Here is a 20,496-nt window from a genome sequence, read left to right as displayed (position 1 = left end):
CCGGGTTCAGAGGTAGGATATATTAGTTTGTCGTTCCTGCCCCATCTCTCCCAGTCAGAAATCATTTCCTCTGTAAGGCTAAGGTGAAAAAAAGCAGCCATGTGTCTAGGCCAGGAAACGGAGAGCAAAACCGGGGTAACAGTGCACAGCGGAAAGCCGGAGGAAAAACCAAACAAACCCCCCATTCATGGATAGAGGCGGCGTAATGGAGAACGGGGAAAGAAAAAAACAACTGGCTTGCAATATTGGAAAATAACCTGCATGTCTGTGTATGAATATGCAGGCAGGAAGGCATGAATACTGTCCTCACGTGCACACGCCCACACAGACATGACCGACTGTATACGTAGGAAAAAGACGCAGGTTATTCAGACATAACGCACACACATACGCCACACAGTAGCGCCCTGTGTTGCAGAGAATTACAGCATGACAGTGATTTTGAATGGAGGGCAGAGGACAGCAGAATGTCCCTCAGCCGTTCCTGTCAGAGACAAACACTGGTCCCCTTGTTTGCTCTAGCCAAGCGACGGCTCCAGTTGTTGTGGTTAGATAACACTTGGAGGGAGCCGCTGAGGGCACCACAAAGGGACAAACTAACTTTATTCACCTGCGACACTAACTGGCCAGCACATTTAGGCGACCGCAAAACACTCAAGCATTGCGAGTTCCACTTCTTGGCTGTCCAGCTAAAAACACATATTCCAAATCTAATGATTTTGAAGTTTTCCCATAACCTGAAAAATGAATTGCTTCTTTGTGGGTTGAGAAAATTCTCCTACTTCTCCTTGAACCCTAATTTACAAACTGTCATTATTTCAGATACAGAGTTTGTACTGCAACATGTTTAGTTGGTCTTACCCAAAGTTGCCTCCTTGCATCTTTGTGTAAGCCATGATTTTATAAAGAGAACTGGATAAAACATTGGAGAGAGGACCCCGTTCATTCCTATGAAAAATTTTTAGTGGTGCATGAAACCAATACATTTTGAATTCCTGGGTTTAAAATTACCCGGATCTTCCGCATCCGTGGGCCCATAGAGGAAGCGAACCAGGGAATTTGGAGGTCAAGCACCTAACTTCCGGTATAAGACATCTCTAACTTGAATGGGGATAAAATGAATTCATCGTGTGCAGTGGTCTAGTGGTAGTTGATGAGAGGGGTGTACTACTAGGTACTAGGTAGATTACTGGATAGGTTATGGAAGAGGAAGTGCGTGTACTCCCCTTTACATTCCAATGAATTTTGGGCTGATAAGTGGGTATACCGTAAATGGACAGAAAAAGCGGATTGTATCTGCCATATACCTGTTATACCTGTGTTTCACTAGACTTTTGAAATGCTGTTGAACCAAATGGATTAAATCCAGATAGTGAAACAAGTCATTTCATGGAGGTTGTTATGCTAAAAAAAAGTATCTTTTGACTTACAGACGTCTTTCCCAATTTAAGTCTATGAAAAACATTTTTCTAGGCCAAATAGCATTGTCATGAAATCACAGCTTCCAGGTCCATCATTTAATTAAATGATGAATTAATTATATGATTTCATGACTTGGCCACTATGTCAAACAGGCTTTAAAGTCCAGTGCACTCACTGGGGGGCTGGTATAAGCTTAGAGAGTTTTAAAGCATCATAATACAATTTTTTGCCATCAGGCTACAGAAGAACTAGGTGACAGACAACCAACCGAGTGTCCTTATGAGGTTTTTATGGCTTAACTAACTATTGGCTAATTACACAGACACAGAATTAGCATAGTTGTCCATGAGGGTTGGGTTTTGGCCACCTAATGAATCCAAGTCCAGTATCCACCCCCTTTAGAACTAATTTGGTCTTCCTGAAAGCCTAAAAAAAAATTGCAAACTAGCTGTAGACGTTCTGCAGCTAGTTGCTTATTTAGTCTGTCTACCGTTTGTTGCTGTGCAGCTATCATGCAGTGTTTTTATTAGGATTTGGTTGGTGAAAGCGGATGCTGAAACAGGGTTAATGAGCCGTGTGACAGTATCATACATGAAATGTTACTGCTGGGCCAAAACAATGAGACAAAAGGGGCTAAAAAGCTCCATGGAGCTGCTAACTGCTGAGTTAACTGAGAATCTCTACAGTGTCAGTACTAAGGTTAAATTTCACCCTATACAGAATCATTTCATTCAGTAATGTAAAAATGTTGATTAATGCAACCCTAACACTGATGTTAAATAGTCAGTGTTGCTGTTCTGCTTTGATAGTGTAATTTACACCCCAGCATCAAAATACATATCTAGTAGTTTTGTTTAAAAAATAGCCATTTTAGTTTGTTTATCAAACACTGGTCTTCTTACAGGGAATAAGCGAATACAAGTCAGCCGTGATGTAAGAGAATTAGCGTAAATATGATCTCTGTGTACCATGACTAACTCGAACATCTTGTCCGGGCCTTCGGGCTTTACATAAGCCGTCTGTATCTGCACCTCTGATCTCAACCACCCAGTCAGCCACATCCAGGGGTGCTGGGTGTCCATTTGTGTGTGTGTGTGTGTGTGTGTGTGTGTGTGTGTGTGTGTGTGTGTGTGAGAGAGGGAGAAAAAGAGTGGTTCTTGGTCAACATGAGAATGATGGGATGGCTTGTGTTTGTGTTTAGTGCACAGAGATGGCATAAGTACATGTCTGTTTGAGTGTATTGCATTTTGGCCTGAGGGGGGTTTGTGTGTGTGTGTGTGTGTGTGTGTGTGTGTGTGTGTGTGTGTGTGTGTGTGTGTGTGTGTGTACTTGTTTTTGCAAGCATATGACTCGTGTCCAGCAGCCCCCAGGTAGAGAACACCATGTAACATCTAATAGCTCCTGATAATCGTTCAGTGCTGGGAGCCAAACAGGGTCTCCTGATGCCCATTAGTTGTGCTGCACTGGCACACATACACATACACACACACACACACACACACACACACACACATACACAAACTGTTTTGAGCACATGATACCACAATACGGCCCTTTATCAATGTCAAAACACAAAACTAGCATTCATCCATTCATCGACCATCCTAAAAGACAATTTTCTGTATATCAGCCTCGCTGTCCAAAATCATCCAACCACGCATTCTCAGATGCCGTGAGTGAAATGCCATTGCTTAACATGTGCTGCCTGATCATGCCATATGCACACATTACCCTCTCTTAATGTGCCAGCAGCTTATGTCTTCAATTATTAGCCACATGCTCTCTATCACTTAAACTAACGTGACCCCAGGCACAATTTTGGCTCGAGCATGTGCTAAAACGTGCCTAATGTTAGCTACCTGCAAGAGGCGGCGAGTGTTACATAATCTTCCAGAATTCAATATCCTGTCTGTTTCCTGCCTCTTTAGGTGAGACTTTATATCCCGGCTTCCATAGATAAATATTCCCCGCAGAGAGATTGGCTCTTTGGAATGCAGGACAATCCCCTCGTTGCACAAACGGGAACATATTGTGGCGACAGCTGGAGCAGAGTACGGAAAACATATTGACTTATATACACTTATAGGATTGCTAATGCATCCCAACGTCATGCTGTAACACACTGTAGTTTGTTGATAGCTATGCTACTTGTACTGCAAACGAAGATTACAACTGATACATGTAAATACCAGTGCCTTTTGTGTTTTACCAGATATTAAAATAGACATTAGTTTTATCTAGTGTAAGTCAGAGTCTTTGTGGTTGATTATTTAGTCATTGATATTAGGTGTTTGCTTCTGCATGATGTCTGCAGGTCCTTCAAACATCTTAAATTCAATCTTACAAATAGAAGGCTTGAAAGTCATTATATTGTCTAAAATTTTTCATTTTAAGCCCTTAATTGCCAAGAACATTTCTTCTGATTTCATTTTTCCATCTTTTCATTTTTTTTTACCAAAATTTCTTATCTTACAAATATTTTTACTTGTACAATACCTGCTATCTGCTTTTTTTACATTTTAGTAGCAGGCTTTTGCAGTCCCCATTTTTGTATCAAAAGTGGTCTTTAAAATTATTGATTGTCATTCAGTGCAGTTTGCCTGTGCTGTCATGGTTTCGGGTGGCTCATGAGAGCCCCCCCCACATTACTGCCAGGGTCCCCCTGGGCCTCTCTGAGCACATGGGAACAGAGTGTGAGGCGCCCGATGAGCACTCCAATTGCCAGAGAAACTGGAGACCTTGTGGAAACATGTTAGCATATCACTGTGAGCCGACGTATAGATTCTGAGACCCTGAATAGTTGGACTACGCTTAAAGGAACAACTTGGGCCAAGTCGGCTGCCAAAAGACCCAAGACTGGAAAACATGAAAGTTCAATTGTGCTGTTGTGCAGAACACGCCCACATGGATGTGCTCGTGTGCAGCAGGGTCAATTACATGTCGATGACCGCAGGGACTTGGAATCAGCACAGACGTGTGTGCCTCTCATGCTCTTGCTTATCTATTAAAATTGAGTTAATGTTTTAAGTCAACACATTCTCATCCCACTTGTCAAGTATCACCGTTTGGTCAGTACTAATTAAGTCTACATATGACATGCTGGGTATCCTCCTGTGTCTATTATATTGACATTTCAGGTCAGTGTGCCTATTTAGGCCCTTTAAATCCATTGTATCTTGAGCGGGAGTTGTACCTGAGGCCGCTGTGGCAAGGACACTGCCTTTATTCATGTGGCACCTGCTTTATCCACTCAGCCACCAACGCCCCAAATTTGCTTCCGTTTTTTACAAGAAATATAGTTTCTGCTTGTTAGATGCATCATTTGTTTTTAAAATTAGATTTACAACATCGGTAATTTGCATCATATAGCTGTGAAAGGTGCCATCTGTCTGCCCCGGTGGCTTATCAGACTTTGGCAAAAGGTGCCTTGATGTGTTGGTGTCTGACAAGTTTGACAAGTTTGGAATGGAAATGGGCTAGTTAGGTGCTCATTTATTCTCCCTGTACATACAAAAATAGATGTTTTCATTTTAAAAAATTATAAACGTCACTGCTCTCATACTTACATGCCCTCTTTCCAATAGCATAAATAAAGCCAGTAGAAGGTAGAGTGAAAAGTTTCAGACAACAAATACGGCGATGACAGGGGAGGCTGTGGTAATGTGCCTTTGTAAAAATAAATTTGTCTTCATTACATTGCTGTTTCGCCCAATTTTGCAATGTTTTCATCGTCTCTTGTGGTCGTATCTTGCCTGAGCTATGCTACAATGCCCTTACAGTCTCTGGTGGTTTTGCTCTGTTTCATCCATATTATAAACCTCTTGAAAAACGTGCACAGATACAGATTAAATGACACAGAGTATGGACAGAAGGCTCTGCATCTAATGTTGAGCATAAATGAGCCCTTGAAGTGAAGCAAACAGTAGAAACCTTCCATGACACTTCAAAGCTCTTTGGTTTTAACTGTGGCCACCTGAGTATTTAGACTCTCTACCCCCTGTTGTCCCTGAAACCTTGACTTGAAATGTATCGGTTTCTTACAATCTGTGAGCTCAATCGTCATCATCAGTGAAACCTTTTTTAAGAGGTTTGAAGTCTCTAAGACGGCTTGTTGCTCGACAGCAGGGGAGCCGAAATATGTAATTTCATCCACTCTTTCAACAGGTGCCTCTGCAAACGCTATAAGCTGCCAAACACACAGGGAAATACTCTTGAACCCTGGCTTTAGTCAAGTATTTGGCGCTTTGGAGAAACAATATATCCCTCAACAGATGGTTGTAACAAGAGGAACACCTTGCAGAAATATACCTGATACACTGCTGGGGATTCCTGTCCTCCTTTGCCTGCTGAACCTGGATTGTAAATCATATTTAATGTCACCAGACGTGAGGAATGTACGGTGTAGCGCAAGTGTGTAATTGCTGTAATGGAATGATGGGGTTGACCTTAAACTGTCGCAGCGGAGCACGCGACTGGGATGGGGAAAGAGGGCCTTATGCAGAAGACATACACGTACATATCAAATATATTTTGAGTGCTGTCATGCAAGTATGTACACAAACTCTCTTTCTCAATTCATATTAAAAGCCTGCTGTTTGCATTTTTCATTTTTAACAGGCTCCACTCTGGAGTCTGGCTCCTTATTACCAGATTCTAATACAGTCATCAACTGTGATTAAATCCCAAAATGATCAAGCAAGCGGCAAACAAGAACAGATTTAACATCACCTCTCTCTTTCAGAAATCCCATTAAAAGGGCAAATATTCAGGAAGTGTATGGACTGATACCCCCAAAACAACACTCACGTTGAAATCATTTTTCATTTGTCCCGAAACGAGACGAAAATTACAGTACTTTACTCCGGCTCGTGAAACTGCCAGAGTAAATGTTGCGTTGGACCCGACATGTATTTTGAGGGCGTGTCGGCAGCTGTAATTGAGCCAAAGGGCCAGAGAGAGGCAGTTAAGTTGTTAATCTCAGCGTCAGGATCTGTCTGGCATCGCGTCCCGAGCGTGTCAGCAGTATAGTGGAAGCGACCGCCAGCTTGAAAACACAAGCTGAGTAGTACAGTGAGTGCTATTGTTTTTGTTTTAGCTCTTTAGCTAGAGCTCAAACGCTGGCACAGAGCGCTGTAGATTAGAAACAGCAGTCATAACGAGGACCGAAATCCACATTGACCAACCGTATGTTCCAGCCCAAAAAAAAAAAAAAGCTGGAGTGGATTTGCTGTTTCTGTGGCTCATTTTTATGTCCAGACTTGACTTTCACTGGGTTACCGGACATAATAACAGGGTTTTATGCCTGGGGACAATCAATTCAGGCTCCTAGAGTGGAGTTTGTCTGACTTAATCAACAGAAAAAAGGTCATTTAGTTGTTGCTGTGTTCCAAATATTAAAGCAACATTTCAGAAATGAAGGGATTAGGTGGCATAAAATATTGATTTTCTATATCAAGGAGCACAGACAGAATTGATGGGCTCTTGCCGCAGCATGAATGTCCTTGTAGTAAATGAAGCTGTTAAAGTACTTGAGGAGGGTTATGTAAGCGATCAGAGAGCTTATTTTACCGCTGATGGCTGAAGCAGAGTTTAATTGACAATCTCGCAAATGATCTGTTGGAGGAGCATATTTATAAAGACTTTAATAATATGCTTATTATTCTGAGCACATGCACTGCCATGGGATGTATTGTTTCTTGTATTGTAGTATTTCGTAGAGTAATTTCAGTTGATTGACCTAGCTTACTCAAACTATCTGATCCCGCAGATTTATGTAGGTTTTAGTAGCTTTGGGTAGGGAGGGGATCTGAGCCTCTCGAATGTCAGGAGTGTCTGTGATATGGCAGTAGCACTCAATAAATGACAAACCAAGATGAATAGAAAGTCTTTGGAATCCTGAGATCAGTCATGGCCCTGTCTTTACACCACATTTATAGGAAAAAAACAGTGCCTTTTTTTTTTATATCTTCTTAATTTTGGAATCAAGTAAAATTTTTTGACTTATGTCGGGATTCAAATTTGGCAAACAGCTCCTCTCTTGTCTTCCAAAACTATCCAATTTTGCAAGAATGTGGCAGCCTGCAAGTTTCCAACTCTCGTTGACGTGCACACAGTAATAAGAACAACAACAATGCTGCACCAGTGCTCTAAGCCCACGCTAAACAAGACCAGATGTGAACGGGGAACATGGTCTCTGTATTCCCCTGTGCCTTGGTTGCTCGTGGCATCACGCTTCCTCGGATTGGCCAGGACAAATTGATCTCAGACAGAGCTATTTGAAAACTATTGTGGAGTGCACGTCGTTCCTCAAGGCAGTCCTCTCTCTTTTTCTCTTTCTCCGTGTAATAAAAGCTAAGACAAGTGAATACTCTGGGATGTTGTGACCCAGTTATTGTAGACTGCACTGCCTGATCCATTTAATCTTCATGTGGATGTTAGAGCTAAGGTAGAAAGAGGGAGGATGAAACTAGGGGAGTGAAATAGTATGAAAATGATGTTCAGAGGGAATGTAGTGCCGAAAAAAGACAATCAAAGCCCCACTAGCACAATGGTTCTCAACTGGGGGTCCTTGAGGGACTTCAATTCATTCAAGGTTTTTTTTTTTACTACTTAATTCACTATAGAAGTGAGTCCAATGTGAGTAAGAATGATAAGAGTGACAAGTCTGATCATGGGTTTCATTAATCATATCTAACAACCAAGGGGTCCTTGACAAGGAAAGATTGAGAACCACTGTAGCCCAACTTCGCCCACCATTAGGTTTTTTGGACAACATGGACAACATACTGATTACTTTAGTACTTTAGGCATCCTACCAGTACAGGGGCTGAAATTATGAAGATTGGCAAGGTGCCTGGTATGAGTTGAAAAAGTAAGTAAGTTTTCAAAATGAAAAATGGTTATGCTACAGTTACATAGATCTAGGCAGAAGAAGACGATTATCGACTATCATTTTAGTGGAGGAGGGCAGGGCAGTGATGAAATTTAAAACTGGATGTTTCATAACTCCTTTACAAAAGGAAAAAAAAACATTTCAGCAATCTGATTTGTTGTCTCCTTTTCACACAAAATAAACACACTTTTACTGCTCATGTTGGAAATGACCTTACATTTTGGAGGGAATTTAACATTAATCTTAAGTTTGCAATGGGATATTAAAACAAAGCTGCATTGTATAGCCACATGCATTACCAGAAAAATACATAAAATAACAGTCATGAAAAAATGCAATAAATGTCACACATTTTTTCCATTCCTGTAAACAATATGACATCACCAAACCAGTTTATCATCATTTTTCTTTAATTTTGCTGTTCTTTGATGGTGTTGAACATTTTGTTTTTACTGCGCCATCCAGAGGGTATCTGTCTGCCGTATACTGGCTGCCTGAATCCATGTAAATGTATCAGTGTTTAAATTTAGAGCATGCACTTAGTGTTGTCTGTAAATCTTGCAGCCCTCTGCCCCAATAGATTTTAATATTTCCGAGACACTGGGGGAAATTTTAGGCTGATGATGCCTTGAATGGAAAGGTCAGAAGGTCTCTGTAAACATTAGGATTCATCTTCTGAGGAGCATAAATGTTTTGGCAGATGTGGAAATGGCAAATTTTATGGAATTCTGCATAGTTTTAGATATCTAACTCTAGAAGTAGTCTAGAGTAAATGAACCGAAGTAAATCATTGATTCTGATTATGAAGCCACTTCTGAGTTAGAGTATCCATACCAAGCCTTTTGAAAATCTAGTTAGCAGTTTTTCAGAAACTTCAACTTAAACCAAAGTGCTGGATGTTCGGGCTGACATTGTCATCCAAGACCAAAGCCACTAGAGGAGCAGGAGCACATACATATGCTTAATGTTTACATCACAAGTGATTTTAAAGTGACTCAGTGTGTCTTTTTGTCCATTCACAGGAGCAAGAGGACCCCAACAAGCTGGCCACCAGCTGGCCTGACTACTACATCGACCGCATCAACTCCATGGCTGCTGTAAGTCAAACACACTGTCTGCATGTCTGTTCCCCTCTGGCGAACTCACCCAAATGACTATATAATGCTTCCAAACTTTAATGTCACCATCACAATATCATTCACTTACTTTGATCATCTGACCACTGTTCACTCAGTCACTCTTTCTCAGACTTCTCTCTTGGCTCGCCTTTTATCGTGTCCCTGCTGACTGCTTGTTACATTCGCATGACCACATTCCTTCACCGTGACCCCAGCATTCACACACACTGTGATGACAAACAGGCCATTTAGATGCTCAGCAGTTCAGTCAGCGGGAACGACTGTCAAAGACACGGCGCAACGCCAGTATGACAATATTCATTATTTTCTAGCCAGTGTGACTGCCAATAAAAACAGCAGGATAGCATCACAAAACTGTCCTCCACCATGATCTCAGTAATGTTTTAAACATCACCACTGTTCTGTGAGTGTAGTATTTGACTGTATATTTGGCCACTGACCCGTTTAGGCCGACAAACTTTGACCGACTCCTTATCTGGATGACAATTTGGCTCCAAAATTCTTGAAGATCATAAAACATAACATTTTAAAGGGGCTCTTTAAGGCTGGCCTCACAACAAATTACTTTTTAAGCAATTTTACTGGTGTTTGGTGTCCTACACTTTGAGATTTTTGTTACGTCGTGGACACCGTCACATTTCAGCATGCAATGCAATTCGGCTGTCACAGCGAGCCTCTCTGACACATCTACTGGAGTTTTTTGTGTCCCACTGTGAAAAGCATCGGGCCACATCTGGTTTATCAGATCATCAAAACGCTGGAAGACAACCAAAAGCACATCTCCCTGTCCATGTGGGGCCGAAACATTGGTTGGTTCAATGGACAAACTAACCACTTCCTTCTTTTGCACACAAATTGTTTAGAAGTAAGTTTGAAATCTTTGGCACTTCAATCAAGTCACTGATTTCATCAAACACCTTCATTATCGAAATGACAATGTATAGGCATAAGCAAGTTACTGGTGCAGACAGGCTGTAATGGACTTTTCAACATTCCACTTTTTTTTCCTCCTTCTAGACAAACAGACAAACACTAAATACATTTACAAGTGTTTCCAGGCCATGGATCAGATAAACTCCTCAACCATAACTTACACAGATGACCATAAACATAGAGCCAAAAAGTAATGGCATTTAATATCTGTTTATGGCCGTGTTGTTTGTTTTTCTGGCAAACATGCCTATAGCAACAACCCATGTTGAAGGTTGCTATTTTTACAGCTGTTTTTGTTTACTGGCTCCACTCGGGGGACAAGAATGAGCTACTTCTGAAAGGTACCTGAGCTTAGTGTCGAAGTCTGGAGAAACAATTTTACTGTCATTCTTTTAGAGGCTCAGACAGCACACACACACACACACACACACACACACACACACACACACACACACACACACACACACACACTGTATTTTAACTGTAGTCAAGAGAAAGTGCTGATTTGTGAGTTGCCAAGAATTTAAAATCCACCAGGGCTGTAGCGGTGCCTCTGTGCTATTAGGTGTCAGACACGCTGTCAGAGTTATGTTTCAGCCTTTCTGTTTCTTTTTTACTATATCTGCTGCAAAACAACCTGAGTCTGTAAGTCACTGTGAGAGTGTTTGCAGTCTGCAGTACTTAAAGTCTTGACATTTTCATAAAACGAGGGTAACATTGTGCCAGCGTGATGAGATATATGCATTCAGGTTTTCCAGACATCTTCTAGAAAGTGTCAGTGCAAATAAATGCTTGGGAAAACTGTTTTCAATAAAAAAAGGAAACAAATGCATCCAAATTGTTAGCAAATTATACTACATCAATGTCAGAATTGGTTTTGCTCCTGTGAAGAAGTTTATGTCTCTATAACACTTTAAATAACTTTTTGTGAAAGATTTTTTTTTACAGTCTCTGTTCTCCTCTTTGCACAAGCAGTCTCTTGTTCGAGAGTCTCCCTTATTCGCCATAACTTGACCAATTTCCGCTCCTTCCTGAATCATTTTTTTTCACTCCTACTATCCATCTTCCATTTTTCTTTGCACAAAGTCCCAGACAGCATCTAGACAAGAGTGCGTTTTAACATTTGGAGGGGCTCCGCTCGTCCATGACTTCATGTCTTGGCTCCCAGGCGAGCTCACCAGGGGCAGCCCTTCCACAGTAGCTGAGTTATTGGATGAGCTCATTTTTTGTGTTGCCGCCCTGAGAGATTACTGTACAACCGGCATCTTGATGTTCATTCATAAAACCATGTCAGGGCCCGGAGGTTGTGTTTGGCTGCAGAGTGATAACTCAAATGTCCTGGTGACTCTGTCGGGAGATTGTACAGCCTCGCTGTGTCCAAGTTAACGTGTTGAGCTTCAGAGCCTCTGCCTGGATGGGCTGTCTGCGGATAAACAGAACAGGAGGTCTGACATAGAGGCTTGGGGAAGGGCCACTTTTATGCCCATAATGTTAAAAAACACACAAAACTCAGCTTTCACATTTTTGCAGCTTTTTAACCACAAAACAGCGGCATGCTCAAATTGGCATAAAAATGCTTTATTATTTATATTATACCCATATCTCCCCTCTGCTTTTAACCGTGCTTTATAGAGTACTGCAGAAATGAGCCCTAAAACCTGGAAATTAGTGAGCATTTTTGAACTGCCATATTCCTCATCTCAAAGGCAGTCAGTTCTTGAATGGGTTTTTTTGGTTAGATGCCTGAAGTCAGGTCTGTGGTTAATGCAAGCTGAAGAGACTTTCACATTTTGCTCTGAGACATAAAAGAGGCCTTGAAGCTTTTACAGTTGCTAACAGTTTGCTAAATGAGACCAAAGAGGTTGTTAGGGACATTAAACATCATGATGCTTAACAGACATTGAATTCATGTGATCGTAATGTAGTTCATTCATAGCATCAGTTTTTGACTTCTAGTGATTGCAGTCAGGCTTCACAGATTCCAAAAATTGATTTATTTGTAAAGATTATCAAGCTGAGCAAAACATGTAAGTATCAGAAACTTTTGTTCACCACAGAGCTTGTTTTATATAATAATCAAAAAGCCAATAGAAAATCTCCTTGGATTTTGGTTGAGAGAACTAGAGCAATGTTAACTTTTGGGTTAGTCTACAACAAAACCGTCATCCGTACATCACTCTCATTCCCAGGTCATCAAATACTGACACTTTATTATGTCCCTCGACATGTGATATTGATGCTTAAGGTGGCCTTTTGCGTCTCTATGGGATACAGTGAACTTTCAAATATAACTTCAATATAAATCCATCCATGGCAATATTTGATTCTCAGTGCAACTACCATAGTATAAAGTGCAAGAAAGTTCATGTGGGGTGGGAGGGCAGAGTTGGGTCAAACAAACACAGATTTTTACCTAGGAGACTGCTGTTTGTGTCCCATGTGAAATCAAAAGTCAAGTTTCTGTCATGTAATTTTGTCACTCAAATGAGGTATATACATTGATCCGCATACTTGTTCTCACCCAAAACATGTTTTTCTTAACCCAACCAAGTAGTTTTGTTTCCTAAACCTAATCCCAGTTGTTTGATAATGCTAACCCCGTATTATGACATGTTTCACTTAGGAGAGAACTGTGAGTCACAAACAGAGGCTGTGGCTGTACAGAAGTAATACTTAAGCAAAGTATCAAAGCTTCTGTTTTGGGAAGTTATTTTCAGTTTACAAGCTACATTGCTTAGCTGTGACGTTTAAGAGACATGATTGCTAACAAACTAACTGGCACTCAGTTGAACTCTGTTAAAACAAGGCTGTTAATTCCACTTATTTCCGTTCACATCATTCCATTCAGTTTCAGTTGTTAGTTTTTACTCGCATAGGAACAATAAGATAATAGCCTCGTTTCAGCTCACATATTGTCAACTTAATTAGGTTTTGTGCCTCCGGCTTTGCGTGACCATTTAAGCTAAAATAACGCTGTTTGCTTTCATTCATACTTAACAAATACTTCTTACTTGGCGCATCAGTGACCCACATGGTCCTGATTAAGGTTTTGATGACTGCACTCATCACTCACTCACTTAACGACACATTGACGACTAGCTCGAAGGCACAGCTCTGGCTCTGGGGGGCACTTCCCATAACAAGGATTTAGGGAAGTACCTTCTGCTGGTTTACCAATTGGCTCTAATAGTATCCGTATGTGCATGCTGGCCACGGGTTCGAATGAGCTTACACAGAGCAGATGTAAGAAGGAGTCATTTGGCGAGACTCATTGACACGGTAAACTGGCTCGCATCACGACCAAATCATCCAGTCTCCCCAACACTTGTTGTGTCCAACTTCCCATTGACTATGAACATATTCGTTTAGAGAAACAGGAGCCAGAGCCTTAACGTCTTGGCGCAGGGACCATGAACCATCTGGACTTGAGGCTAAATCGACACGATGGATGTTTTGACTGCACTGTTTCTAGATTAAACACTCACACATTGGACAGACCAGAGCTGTTGTTGGGTAGTCAAACATTGGGTCCAGCTCCAGTTAGCTATGTCCAAAAAGTCTTGCTATGGAATACTTGCACCCAACTCTAACCTGTTTGCCCTTTTTTGTACAGTAAAGGTATAATGACGGGAAAACAGGGTCACATTTAAGCAAATATTTTTTCAGGCAAAATAATAGGCAGTCACTGTGACTAGCTTACTCCACTGCTGAAACACAGTTTGAACCTTAGCACTTGGCAGCGAGCTGCCTTGGAAAAAGCCTGCAGAGGCTCAACAGAAGCCCTGTGGCCCTGACTAATGGGAGCACAGCAGCTCTTTGATGTTGCTGAGGGGGAGCCTTTAAGTGATGCAGAAATGCATTAACACCACCACAAGTCTAAGTGTTTTTTTATGATTTGTCATAAGCTTGATTGGAGCTAATTGCCTGCATGACTTATTTTGGCATGTTGTATAGCATCAACCATGGAAAATAGTATTTGAAGGGGGGGAAGGGCTACTAATGAGACTGTGATTGTCTGTGCTGCTCGGACTAATTGAAACATTTGTAAAAAGGTGGAAATGTGTACTGCTGTGGTTTCGTGGCTGCCAAATTAAGATTAACATTCTTGAGTTGACCCAGTGGATGCAACGGACGGCTGTTAATTAAAAGTGAAAAATACAGACCTCTTTTCAGCAAATAGCTGGCCCAGTGACACCTGCCACAGAGCCAAAATTCAGCAACATCAGTCAGTCATGTCACCACTAAATTGATTCCTCATCTCATTTGTCACCATGTCTGCAGATGCAGACCCTGTTTGCCTTTGATGAGGAGGAAATGGAAATGAGGAACAAGGTGGTGGAAGATCTGAAGACGGCACTTCGGACACAGCCAATGAGGTGAGTGAGTCTCTCCGTCCAACTAAACCGCGACCATTTCCTTGCTGCAGGCAGTACAGAAGTCTGCATAACTCGGTTCCTCTTCAATGTATACATTCCAACTTACAGTGTTTCCTCTAGATTGATTGCTTTGGCCTGGAGTAGGTGGTGCTAATAAAACCAAGCTTTTGTTCTATCACTGCTTCAGATTTCATTCCCAAATTTAAAACTTTTAAGTTTCTTTAAATACTGAAGGGTTGAGGTGAATTTATAGTTGTGCGGCAGCTCTACGCAGAGCATAAACCATAGAATAGCCCACACCGTTGTAAGCATTTATACTTGTGCAGTGGTGTGGCGTTTCTGTGAAGTGCTTTCAAGAGTATTTAAAATGCACCCATAACATATTAAACCTGTCTTAATATCAACATTTTTAAACACAAGCACACAAACTGTCATTTGTGATTCATAGACAAAACACTCTCCACGAATACAACATGCCAACATTATTGCATTATTGGCACAAGCTGATGGCATTTTTTTTTAAATAAAACTAAACTAGTCAAGCAGCTAGCAGAGTTTTCTCATACCCAGCCAGGACAAACAGCCTTATTTAACACAGGGACTGTTATAAAATTGGGCTCAATTATACGTAAGGTTCAAAAACATAACAGTTGTCTCTCTGGAAATGGTTTTCAGCTCATAGAAATAAACATGAGGCCTGCCTTGTCTGTGGTGCAGGCTCTGCGTAGACGAGCAGCCTACGCCGTAATCTGCATCGATGCAGTGCAGAAATACACCCTGCATTTTCCCTTTTTTCCAAGGAAATATAGCTTACTTTTTGAACCATCGTACTAATCAGCCTGAATTAGATCGACTGCACAGTGCTAAAAAAGAAAACATGAAATCTGATTCAATGATACTTCTTTTATATTTGTCCTCCAAGACAGTAGTGACTTGACTTGACTAGAGAAGAACACCAAAAGCAAATGCCAGGAGTTGAGTTTTCATTAACAAGGAAAACAATTAGGGCATAAAAGCACAAAAAATCTGCTCTGACCGAACATACTCTCATCTAGCTCAGCCAAAAACACACCAAAGTTGAGTCTGTCAGCATGTGTAACTGGTAGCCTACTGACAACGTTTTCTTAAATTCACGTGTTCAGCTGACTTTAGGAGTTTAGATAACAAACACTCGACTGCCCTGCTGTTATAACAGACATCTGAACTGACCACAGACACTTGCCTTGTTGGTGGACTCACGGTGATGGTGCAGTGCAATTCAAGGTGCACTGCGCTCAGAATACATAAAGGAGAAACACTGATAATGGTATTTGCCTTTTGCCTTTGGCCTGGTGATCCATGAGACCTGTACAATTCTAGGTGAAACACTATCACACATATTAAATCCAATTAATAATGTAAAATACTACAGAGAAGATTTACTTTCCATGAAGTCAGCCTCTTGTCAAGGCATAATTACACTGAGAAAAGAGACTTTTTAATAACTTCAAATTGAAATATACCTAGTTCATTATATTTAAAATGTACCCTCATATTTTCCCCTGACATGGTCATCAGCAGCTGTTAGACCTCACTCGCCACCGCAAAGAAACATTCAAGGACACTGGAAAGCCCACTAATACAAACCGCCTCCCTTTCCCCGTCAGCAGCTCCTTGAAAGCCGTCCATCAGCCTGTGCCAGTCGTGTGATGCAGTGGTCTGGCCAAAAATGGGGGTGTTGAGTTTTCTCAAGGGGAGCTATGAAGTGACAGACCTAATGTGCAGAGTGACAGAAAACCCAGGGCAGCCTGAGTGTCTGGGTCATGTCTGGGTTGTGTGTGTTTGTAGGCCAAGTGTGTGTACCGTATGCATGGTTGTGTTTGTATCTGCGCACGTACAGCATCCAAACCACTATAATAACTAGGAACAAGGCTGGTAAGCAGCTGCTGGAGTCCAGAAGCATGGCAGGAAGTGGTTCTGCCAAAGTAAGAGCCTCTTTCTGCTTCTCACTGATGTTGCAGCACTGTATGCTTTTATCAAGGCTACAGATGGCTGAGTGTAAGCATCATTTATGCAGGTCCATCTCATTGACATTGAAAAAGCCCACTCTTATCAGCCATAGATTTATTTACATTTTCAACAACATGCTCAAAAGCTACATTTGAAAAAGAAAAATATCTAGAAAATATATTTTATCTGTGTATAACATGTATGGAACTGGATCGTTAGAAAAAACAAAATGTATGCATTCTCACTTAAATACTAACATCTGATTTAGACAAGATTGCTCCTACAGTAATACATTTGTTACCAAAGGTTATAATGATAATGTTCCCAAGGAAACTTTTTTGAAATCTTTATATTTACTGGGGTTGTTTTTGCTTTTATTTGCCTTAATCTCACTGACTGACAGAAACCAAACCAAAATCACATAATAATTGTCATGTGGGACTTCTTTTCTTTAGTTAAGGTGAGGTGGTATCTAATATTTCCAGATAATTATGCACAATCAAATAACTGGGCTAGAAATAGTGACTTTTCTTAAAACTTGACCTCATATTTCCTTAATCAGTACCAACTTGTTGCATTATGTAGTTTGGACATTTCAAACTGTAAAGATGGCACATGATCAAAAAAAAAGTTTGAATTTTGACCGCTTGTTAAAATGGTGTATAGCTACACTAACACAGTTTCAGATACTAATATTCAAATGTCTTTTTGTAAGCACTATTTTGGTAGTTTGCAGGCACTCTGTGTTTCTCTCTTACTCATTAACTCTTTGTATCATATTCAAGTGTAACCTCATGTAAAATGGCTATAATGACTCAATCAGCGCTGTTCAGTAATGCACCTGCACCCATGCTGTTCACACAGTGAGTTATTGCTCATTAGCACATAGATGTTTTAAAGTACTATTGCAGTGATGTGGGTAGCAGGTGTATCCCACACAATATGGGTGTTCAGGGAAAGACTCGGCAGTGTGTTAATGTCCCGCCAAGTCTGGTCTTTGTGATAAATGGGTGGCTAAGGTGAAAGAAAGACAACTTCTGCCTGACAGCTTAGATGTCTGGGGGAACTGTGTAGTTTACTGCAGCCATCAAGTTCACTTAAACACCCCCTATATGTGTCCCTGGGTTTATATATAATGCCTTGGTGGCAGCATTTTGTGAGACATGGTGGTGTCTGTCCATAGTCAGCTTTGATTCATGCCTGCCTTTGGATGTCTGCCTGAAACGGCCTCCCTCCCTCCTTCCCGCTGGCGTGTCTTAGAGGCAGCTGGGTCTGGTTGTGAAGAGGTGCCCTTGTGCCCTCAGCCAGCTCTGTGGGGCCACAGGACACAAACACATTGTGGGCTTGCAGGGTGCCAGGCAGAGCTCACAAAGGCAGCACATTGTCAGCAGGCCACCCACTGTTGTCACTTTGACTCATAGGCTGATTACACGCCACTGAAATGACAAGGTGAAATGTTTGGGTCATATGTTGTGCTGTGTGTTGATGAATATGAAATGCAAAATTAAAGGTTCATCCACGCCAATAACGGTAACTATAACAATGTGAGCATCCACACTAATAAATGAAAACAAACTGTAAAAAGTGGCACCAAGCACACCAGATGCGTTGCCCTGTGAAGTTGGATGGATTTCGATTGGCTGTCAGTGTTTCTATTGTTCATCAAAACTCTCTGAATGTGATCACAACGATTACTGTTTGCCTTTGGCGTAGTCATTGTATATTGAAAAAGAATTTAACGCAACACTTTTGTTTTTGCTCCCTTTTTTTACTTACTATGTTTTTCATGCGCACAATATGTAATTTTAGCTCAGTTTTGGTAGCTAATTTATTAAAAACTTCACCTTTTTCAATATAATCCATCCACCTGAGATCTGTGGCACATCAACATGCTGATTAAGCAGCATCATTACTACACATGTGTGCCCTTAGATGGTCACAATAAAAGGACACTCCAAAATGTGCATTTTGATCACACAACACAATCCCACATTACATTCAACCAACCTCAACACAACTTTCCCCCGGACCCCCAAAAGAGGTCCGAGCTAAGCCCTGGATATGCTAAAATCTTGGAAACGCCCCTGCAGACACCTGACCAATGCAGAGCTGCAGGGACTGACCCCTAATTGTCATTTTGCAGTTTTGCCACTGAGCAAAGTAAGTCAAGTTATTCCTGCTGTTCTAAATTTGTTGTGTATCACAGATTGTTTTAATCCTTTGAAACCTGGATAGACATCACTTTCTTGTGCTATATTCTGATGCCTTTAAAAAGAATTTTGACCTTTCAAACTTGAGCAAAATGGTTTGATTTCTTTAAAAAAAACAGAAAGAAAAAGGTGATGCGCAACTTGGCACGAATTTTCCAACAGACTGCAAGAAATTAGTATCTATAGAAATTTTTTAAAAAGCTAGTGTCCACAGGACTGTAGTCAAAATTTTTTATAATTATGTATTTAAAATTATTTTTACAGAATTATTCTAATTATATAAGACTGTTTTGTTTTCGTTACTGTTCTTGCTTATTGTGTAAGTATTTTTCGTGGTCATTTCTTCCTGAGATGGCCTTTGCCTTCTTTCCAATTTTTTGAAAACAAAAACAAAAAGAAAAACAATTTGCCCAGGTCAAAGGGTTAATAGTTATAATTGTTAAACCAATTTAATGGCCCAGATGTCTCATTTCAACTATAAATTTGATTGATTATAAACGGCAATAAAACAGAGACATTTCGAAATTGGCACAACTTCTCTCTCGTGTGAATTTACTGCTTATCTCATTTTCCCTGCCAGCAGTTATTGCTCTGTTTACCAGCTGTCAAATGGAGCTTGAACCATCACACCGGTGTTGTGTGTTTACTCACATAAGGATGAATCTCAACTCAAGTGGGGCATGTGAGCGCCAGTACGCAAACACAAAACTGCTGCAGCTGTGTAGTCAAATGAAGCCTGCAGTCTGGTTTACATTTCAATTTAGCTCCCAGATATTTAAATATTTACACTCTCTTGTGGTATTTTCACTACACGTTTTAAGTGTACTTACATACAGAAAGCACTGTTGACTTATTGAGGTCATCTGCACTGATGTTTATGTCCGTGCTGAGCAGCATACCCTGTGTGCATTCTTATGTCTTAAGACGCGGCACTCCTCAATCACTGTCATTTCCGTGATGAAATAACTGCAGGAGGACAGGAAATGAAGCTTTCCTGGAGGTCACTGAGGCCGTGCTGGCCCAGAATGCACTGCAGTCCCAGGCTCATGTCAGTAGAACATCCCAATGTTTCCCAGGACAGCTCTCAGGACATTGTTTCTGCAAATCTCTTCCAGCAAGAATATTGACTTGAGTCGACTGCAGCCGTTCCCTCCCGCTCCTGTGTCAATAGCCTTTTGGACGATTTGCTACCACCACATGCAAATATTATCCCTCAAAACATTTTGCCGCCGGATCTCTCAAAGGTTCCGCTTAACAGAGGGTGAACTTTATATCTGTTTTCACATATTACCAAATGCATTAGCGAGGGAGTATCACACCTTTTAAAGAGTTTTGGATGGAGCGATGTTTTTGCTTCTCTCAGAGCGCAGATTTCTGACTGCTTGGTGCTTAACATTTAGGGGGGGAGAAAATGAGTTGGGTATATACAAGCAGGTTTAAAGAGACTGCTAGTGAGGGATGTTTGTGTTGGAACATCAACAGACAGATGGAGAGAGGAAAAAAGGTTGTATGAGGAAAGGAAGTCGTATTCTGCC

General features: G+C 41.0%; 1 protein-coding gene across 5 annotated transcripts in view; it reads left to right on the top strand.

Annotated features, from left to right (window-relative positions):
• daam2 (dishevelled associated activator of morphogenesis 2) overlaps window positions 1-20,496 on the top strand; it is a 118,597-nt gene that overhangs the window by 57,491 nt on the left and 40,610 nt on the right. For all 5 annotated transcript variants that reach the window (XM_088087279.1, XM_088087276.1, XM_042500163.2 and 2 more), the window contains exons 4-5: window positions 9,337-9,411; window positions 14,668-14,762. In XM_088087279.1, coding sequence (XP_087943405.1) covers window positions 9,337-9,411; window positions 14,668-14,762 — 170 coding nt within the window. The remainder of the gene's footprint in view (window positions 1-9,336; window positions 9,412-14,667; window positions 14,763-20,496) is intronic.

This window comes from Plectropomus leopardus, chromosome 14 (assembly GCF_026936395.1).
Source record: "Plectropomus leopardus strain MGB_pleo_1.0 chromosome 14, ASM2693639v1, whole genome shotgun sequence".
Taxonomy (NCBI): Eukaryota; Metazoa; Chordata; class Actinopteri; order Perciformes; family Serranidae; genus Plectropomus; species Plectropomus leopardus.
The sequence above is the reverse complement of the archived record's forward strand: the minus strand, read 5'-3'. Positions and strand labels throughout refer to the sequence as shown.